Raw genomic sequence first — 8,061 nt, forward strand, 5'->3', positions numbered from 1 at the left:
CCCTCTTCATATGGCATATTTCACAGTTTAAAATGAGTTATGACAGATCACTTATGCATTACTAAGATGAAGAAGTATTTACAATGGATTCTTTCTTTTTCCTCTATAAATTAGTATTATTAGAGCATTCCTTTTTTCCATCTTCATATTTGGCCTTTATGGACACTGAAAATCTTTCTAAGAAAGACCCAATTTTCTATAGTACAATAAAATAACTTGAAATTAAAGATTATACTTCCTATATGGCTTAGATGCAATCACTCGACAGTCATGTGCTTCACAGCTGATGTACATTTAATATCCTACTCTTTTTTTTTCAAGAGTCTAAAAAAAAATTAACCCCTTTAGCAACCACAGCTCCAGCGTAATTGGTGTCAGACCTTCAAACGTCACTTAAACTTGATATTTGAAGGTGACATTTTAGATCAAAAGGTAATGTGAAAATCTTGAATCAGGCAATTTGGAAACCCCAGGAGCAGAATTGGGCAAATCAGGATGGGTTTTCTTCTTGAGCAAACATTATCTTGGGACACTTTGGAATAATTTTCTCTTTTCATCTTTTGCCATTTGAAGGAAACTGGGAGGTTAAATAATCCTCAGAACTCAGAAATTTCAAAGCTGTTCTAAAAATTCTTGACTGAGCCCCAGAGGAATAGAAAAGGGGTCAAGTTTTTTTTTCCTCCTTATAACTTAGCTAAAGTTAGACCAAAACAAAAGAGACACTGGCACATTAATACTGGTTGACTGGGCACTTGTATGCAGTACTTATAGACCAGTAAAAGTGCTCGTTTACCTGTCTGGTGTGTAAGGGGCCCTTTGTCTTGAAGCCTCCTTGGGAGCTGCACTCTGAGGCACTGAAGTGATCTGAACTAGTGGAGGAGCGTTTGGAAAGGGTGTCACAGCCCCCAACAAAGGTGTTGTCCAAAGGGAGCTCCTGAATGACATGGTGCTTTTTCACGGATACTGGAGTGTCTGGTTTGAGATGAAAAGCAGGCTGTGGGGAGGCAGATTTGTAGTGCTTGGCCAGGTCAGGACTGTTAGGCTTGAAGGTGGTCGGAGGTGCGGGGCCCCAGTCAAATCGTCCTATACTTTGTTCCTCCAGCTCAGCAGGCAGGCTGATGGTCCCATTGATAGGTTCATGAACTGCATCATCGGGTTTGGACTCTTCGATAGTAACAAAGTTCAAAAGAGAACTCTTGGGGGACTTTCTTTTCTTCCGTTTCTTTTTCTTGTTTTGTTTATTCTCTTGGTTTGGGGACATCCACTCAGCACCTTGCTTGCTCCTCTGAGCTGCTTTGAACCTCGACGCGTGGCGACAGCGCACCAGAACAGTGACAAAGATCACAACGATGACCACCATGGCCCCCGCGACGATGGCAATCATGATGGTGAGATAGTCCTCGTTTTGGTAGGGTTGGCTACTATCTCCTATGTTCCTGTCCAGTGGGGTCTCCATAGTCCTGCGGATCAAGTCATAGATATACGAGGCATTTCCAGCAGTATCGTTTACATAAAGAAATACGAGCACGAGAGTGTGCAAAGCCTTAGGGTACCCCAGGTCACTTATGTTGACCACCAGGCGGTGCAGGCCCACATCAGTAGGTGCTGGCTTCTCTTCTAGAGTGATATTGCCCGTTACTGGATCAATCCGAAACAATCCTTTATTGTTCCCGCTCACTATGGTGTACTTAAGTTCTGCATTCATGCCAGTATCAATATCCACAGCAAAAACTTCGGCAACCACGGAACCAGGAATGGCTGAGAGGGGCACCAACTTAAATGAGGTGTTGGATGGTGGAGAAATGACAACTGGACTGTTGTCATTGACATCCATGACATTGATGGTTACTTTCGCTGTAGAGGACCGAGGTGGCTGTCCTCCATCAGTGGCTTTGACATCAAACGTGTAGGAACTCTGCTGCTCTCGGTCAAAGGAGACATTTGACTTTATGACTCCCGAATAGGGATCCAACACGAAATTTTCATTGTCATTTAGAATGGAAAGAGTCACAGCTTTATTCTCTCCGGCGTCTTCATCTGTCACTGTGATTACTCCCACAGTACTATACTTTGGCAGATTCTCCGACACAAAAAACTGAAAATGATTATGAGTAAACTTGGGGCTATTGTCATTCTCATCCAGAACAGTAACTATCACTGCTGCTTGGCTTTGGAGGGGAGGGGTCCCATTGTCCCTGGCAGTGACTGTAAAAATGAATCGCTCTTGTTCCTCCCTGTTAAATACTCTAGAGGCTGTCAAAACTCCTGTCTTTCTGTCCAGATCAAAGAAGGAGGCATTCGGTCCAAGCTGATAAACAATGTCTGCATTTTTCCCACTGTCTTCGTCTGTAGCACTAATAGTTGTTAAGTATAACCCACGTCGGTTGTTTTCAGAGACTGACAGCTCAATTACAGGCTGGTTGAAAATTGGTGGGTTGTCATTTTCATCCTCCAGCTTAACCCTTACCAGGGCAGTCTGATTCAAACTGGGCTTCCCAGAATCAGAGGCAACGATTTTAAAGCTGAATTCTTTGGTGCCCTCATAGTCCAGCAGAGAAGAAGTCTCTAGCAGATACTGGTTGTCATACACTGCCTTCAGATGAAACGGGACCTCTCTTTCAATGAAACAGATCACTTTGCCATTCACATCTGTGTCCTTGTCTGAAACTGTAATCAGGGCAATCTTTGTATTGACTGGGTCTTTCTCAGATAGATACACCGTGCCATTGATGGGACTTATAATGTACCTGAGGTCTATGTTCGGAGGGTTATCATTTACATCGGTGACATTGATGGTCACTGTGGCTCTGGCAGGAGTGGAACTGCCATCACTAGCCAACACCGTCACTTTGTGAATGGCTGTCTCTTCCCTATCTAAAGACCTCTGAACTGTAATCAGCCCAGTTGTGTTATTTAAAGCAAAGAGTCTTTTGGTTGCAGGGGCGACCTGGGCACCAAAAATGTACCGGATTTCAGCATTGCTGCCCACATCTGCATCAGTTGCATGGAGCTGAATCACAGAGGTCCCCACAGGAGCATTCTCGGGAATATGCACCTCTACTTGACCCTCTTTAAACACTGGCCTGTTGTCATTCACATCACTTACAGTGACCTGCAGTATGGCTGTGCTGGATTTCTGTGGAGTGCCACCATCCTCCACTTTGATTTTCATCACATAGGTATCTTTTTGTTCTCTGTCCAAGTTCTGCTGAACAATCAATTGCGGCCACTTTTCTCCCTCTGGAGTTTCCACGATATCCAGGCCAAAAACACTCTGCCCATTTAGCAATTCATAATGCTGCACCCCATTGAAGCCTGTGTCAGGGTCTGTGGCTGATGGGATTGGAAAGCGGCTGTTGATCAAAGTGTTTTCTGGAATGGAAATATTGATGACAGGAGACGGAAACATGGGGGCATTATCATTGGTATCCTTGACAATGATCTTGATTTTGATCAGCCTGAAAAAGTCATTGGGGAGGATCACCACCTCAAGTTCAAAGAAACACTCATTCTCCTCCGCATAAGAAGCTCCGGCGCAGAGTTTCTCTCTGTCTATTCTATTGGAGGTTGTGAAAATCTCCCCAGTGCTGCTGGATACTTTCACCAGAGGGGCATCCCCAGCTTTAGAAACCAGTCTGTAGACAAGGCTGGCACTGGTCCCTGTGGCAGCATTGATGTGAGAAATGTTCAAGTCCTTTGGTATATTTCCTATGGGCACATTTTCAGGCAATTCCTCTCTAATAGTGTAAATAAGTTCTTGAGCTATAGCCGAATCCAGCCTTAAACAGGCAATCAGAGCAGCCAACAGATAAAAATCCCTCAGGTCCATGATAATATATTTCTTTCCTTTCCTTGGATTTTAGAGTTTAAAGGTTTCCACTGAGGGATGATGCAGGGGTAGCAAGAGGACGTGTGCATGGACTGAAGGAGGCATTACATCTCATCTCTTATTTGGAGACAGTCACTGTCAACACAATTGTACAGACAATATTATTCTTCAGTAAATGAAAACACAGTCACAAAACACTGAAGCACATTCTCGCTGCATATTAGTAAACATGGCAGTTCGCTCTGCCACACTTTGCAACTTAACTCCGGTGCCCAAAAGCACTGACAATCTCTTGCTTGTTGCATTTGCCCAGAGAAAATGAAATTCATCTACTTTTGAAATTAAGGACAGCAGCTATTTTTACCTGGATTTCCCCCGCACTGTTTTTTTTTTCTTTTTTCTTTTTTGAGAACACTGTTTAATTCAAAGCATGAATTCTTGTTCTGCTCCTCCCCTCCCCCAGCTTTACCCATCTCCTGGTCTCTAGCCCACCTCCCCCAGCTGTCTGAGGTAGAAGTGAAAAACCCCAAGTATTTAGCTCTGATTGCTGCCAACTGCTTTGTCACATGTTAGAGATGATGTGTTTTCTTCTCTGTCACACTGAGTCATCTCTCCCTCTCAAAAGACTGCTTTTCCTTCCTCCCAGTTCTTCAACTGTCTTCTAATCCATCCTTCCTGGGAAATGAGCATCCGGACATGCTGCTGCAGCGGCAGAAGCAGGAGTCGCCGGCCACTACGTATTCTTATTGCCTCAAAGCACGAAACCAAGACTTCACATTTCTTACTCAGAGCCTGCCCTCCTTTCTACATGAATCCACATTGCCCCCACCGCGAGAAATAAACACACTAAAACTTTTGAAAAAACGTATGATAATCGACAATTGCTTGCCATAGAGGTGAACCAGTGTGCCGGGATGGAAGTGAAACACAGCCAACATTCCTATGTAACAGCACAATATTTTTCTACTGAGCATACGAGAGAAGAATAAAATGCAGTTTCTTAATCCCGATGCCTCATTATACTGTTAGTAACATTTGCTACACATAAATACCGCAACCCGGTAACACACGTAAAAGAACTTCCGCTCAGATGCCCCTCTAACTGCAGTTTAAATGGGTGCAAGGCTCTAGAAAGCTACCCACTGGAGTAGGACTGGTCAGTTCCCAGGCTCTAATCTTATCTGCATTAGGCTCACAGTAGCTGATGCCCGCGATTAGTTCCAACAGAGTGGTGCAGGTGGGGTTGCAGATACAAGCCCGTAGGTGAGCTCTGCCCCAGCCTACTACCCAATTACAAACACCCCACGTCTACACCGAGGACATAACTAAACACGGCATTTCCAATTGTGCATGCGAAACTTTACACTTACGTTAGTTGTCTCAACCTTTCCCCTTTCCCGGTAGGCTGCACTTAAGAAGGATTTGTTCCAACACATAGAAAGCCATGCATCTGGTAGCACCAGTTTGGGGAGAATTCAGAAGCAGCAAAACGTTTCCTCCTTGTAAAATGTGTGGCTGCGGGCTGGCAAATTAGCAACTCCCGAGAACAAATTCACAGATTTGTCGTTAGTCATTCTCTCCACATTTCCTCGCTACTGCTATTACCCACTGGGTCTGGGCTCTTCTGGTATTTAACACACACCACATCCACCTGCACTTCTTCAGCTCGGGAGTATATCCCACAACAACCAGCCTACCATTTGCATCCGATGGCAGTACTGCTCAAGTCTCTAACTTCTGGTAGGAAACGCCAGAGTTGGGTGATGGTGATTTTTCTGGCTCTTGTCCCGGGTTGCCAATTGCCCGACAAATTCTTAATCCGTGGGCTCTTTCGCGCTTCGGAGACTGAGGCTCTCCCTCCTACATCGCATACTCTTCTCGTTCCCTTCTCATCTGCCCCCCTCGCCTTCTCCCTCTCCTCTCTCTCCTCTCTCTGAACTGAATTTCTTGATATAACTCTCAATAAGCCCAGAGGGAGGGCGTGACGGCCGAAGCCCCGCCCCGGGGTTCTGATTGGCTAGCATCTTGCAGTGCGGGAGGCTGCAGAGTCTGCGGGAGGGGGTGCGAAACAAGGCGCTGACTGTCTCCAGCCTCCCCCTCCCAGCGTCCCTCGGCAGCCTCGAAAACCTGGAGAACTGATCCTGGCCCCGGGAGAGATGCCTTCCAGGACGCTTACTGAGCATGCCCGGCCGAGGCCAGCACGGGGGTGGGCTGAGGGGGGGGATGCTCCGGAGAGCTCTCAGGCTCCTACAGAGCTTGCAGCTGCGGAGCAGGGGGATGCGGTTGTACTGGCGCAGAACCCGGGAACCTAGATTCTCGCCGCGGGGTGACGAGAGTCATCGAGGTCGCTTTTTTTTTTTTTTATGCATTTCTAAGTGGAGGGGCCAAAATGAAGAGATGGCTGAGACCCGAAGCCACCCCTCAGTGAGGAATTCTGGCCATCAAATTCTGGAGCGTTTTTAAACCATTAAACCGACTCTGTGCCCGGTGCTGCAAATTGAGGCATTTGCTGGCAGGGGCATCTGAAGGAAGGGCGAAGAGGGCGGAGAGCTAAAGATAGGGCAATAGTTATTTGAGTCTCGGTGGAGAATCGAAAGAAAATTAATCTGGGCATTTACTGCGCGCTGGGTCACTGAAACAGTCTGGGGGAAATGAATGCTGCGTCTGGGGTCCCGGGGCAGAGCCATGGCCAGAGCGTGGTGCCAGAAGTCTCCTTTCCCAGGAGTGGGTAGAGCTGCGGCGCCCGATCGTGGCCGCCTCTGCCCTTCTGCTTTTGCCTCAGAGGGAACCCTGAGAACCTAGCCTCGCCAGAATGGAGGCTACAACGGAGCCTGCTCCCAGCCCACCTAACTGCAAACTTTGCTTCCGATGGGCTGGAAGGAATCCCCAACAGCTGTTAGCCAAGCTGCAAAAGCTCCTTGTTCCTCTGCACTTCCTGCTGGATACATTTCCCTGCCAGGCATGTCTCTGACGCCAGCTTTTTTAGCATTTCCTCACAAGTTTCTTTTTCATTTTCTTTCCAGGGCTGGACGGGATACTTCAGAAAGGGTCAGCCTAATTTCTGTAATATTACCCCTAAAGCCTTGTCTTTGTCTTCCTCGCTCATCTTTAAAAGTCATTTAGAAAGGTTTGTGTAATTGGCTGCACCTACGGCAGACAGGTGCCAAAGTAGAGTTTGAAATAAAACCCCATCAGTTCAACGACAACATTTTTTTTCCCTCTGAATGATCTCTAAATGTTACCTAAGGAAGTCTTAAAGCATTGTTAACTTTTGCTAACTTAAAGAAAGAACAAAGGGCGTTTATTTTAAACCTTGGGTAGAATGTAATAGTATTAAAGTTTCTTTCTTTTTTTTTAATTCGGAAGTATCTTTGGCTTGTGACAGAAAATACTTTCTTTTTAAGCATGAACATTTATTTTGACATAACTAAGTGAAAAGGAAAACTCGTCCCTCATCAAGCCTTCCAAACTGAATAGTGTAGAAATAATCTGGCTGGCAGCTGCCTTGTTGAACATCACGATTTCCTCATATGAAAATTTAATCCCCGGCTTTTTATTAACACTTTTTCCTCAGGTGTGTAGTCAGAGAGAAAGTGCAATCTCGAGAAGTTCACCATGAAACTCTCCAACCCCTTGTGTAGTGAAACATTTTTCTTATAGACAATAGGCTGATGGTGTTTGCACACAACCAAAAAGTATTAAATTATTATTTTGCATGCTTAGAATGAACAAATTTATAGAAAGAAGGACCCCTAAGTATCCAGATGTCAACAGACCACAATCCTCACACAATAACGCTAGCAAATTAAAGGTTGCTTCTTCTAATCGTACCTCAGTGAATGATCATTTGCCATTCAGAAAATTAAAGCTAATACATCCTTCTCGTGCTCTCGTATTTTCCGCACTGAACTATTCTGATCCAGTCGCAATAAACAACAGCACCGCCACTTTCCAGTTTATTTCATGAGCAATGCAATTACACTTTAATCATACCACAGTCATTTCAAAGTCAGGTAGTGGCAGCCCGTAGCTTAACAATAATTATTTAACCTCATTGTTAAGCAGGGATATTACTCTCAGTGAAGAGATAGCTTTCCTAGCTGGCAAAGGCCATTATATACCCCATGCTTGAAAATGAAATCTTAATATGAATCAGGATGAAGGCTAAGGAAGAGGAAACAAATCACAGCTTGAGAAGCATGACCACAAGACTTCAATTAATAAAAACCTCA

At 45.2% G+C, this 8,061-nt stretch overlaps 1 protein-coding gene across 5 annotated transcripts in view; it reads right to left on the reverse strand.

The window, feature by feature from the left end:
* Positions 1-5,744, reverse strand: part of Pcdh9 (protocadherin 9) — an 829,840-nt gene extending 824,096 nt beyond the window's left edge. For 4 of the 5 annotated variants that reach the window (XM_041673037.1, XM_041673018.1, XM_041673027.1 and 1 more), the window contains exons 1-2: positions 5,200-5,744; positions 794-3,964 (exon numbers count right to left, since the gene is read on the reverse strand). In XM_041673037.1, the coding sequence (XP_041528971.1) occupies positions 794-3,829 (3,036 nt within the window). In that variant the 5' untranslated portion in view covers positions 3,830-3,964; positions 5,200-5,744. The remainder of the gene's footprint in view (positions 1-793; positions 3,965-5,199) is intronic. The other variant, XM_041673012.1, reaches the window with a different exon arrangement.
* Between the last annotated feature and the right edge of the window lie 2,317 nt (positions 5,745-8,061).

Source organism: Microtus oregoni, unplaced genomic scaffold (assembly GCF_018167655.1).
Source record: "Microtus oregoni isolate MIOR12 unplaced genomic scaffold, Mior012 000001F_ref0000356, whole genome shotgun sequence".
Taxonomy (NCBI): Eukaryota; Metazoa; Chordata; class Mammalia; order Rodentia; family Cricetidae; genus Microtus; species Microtus oregoni.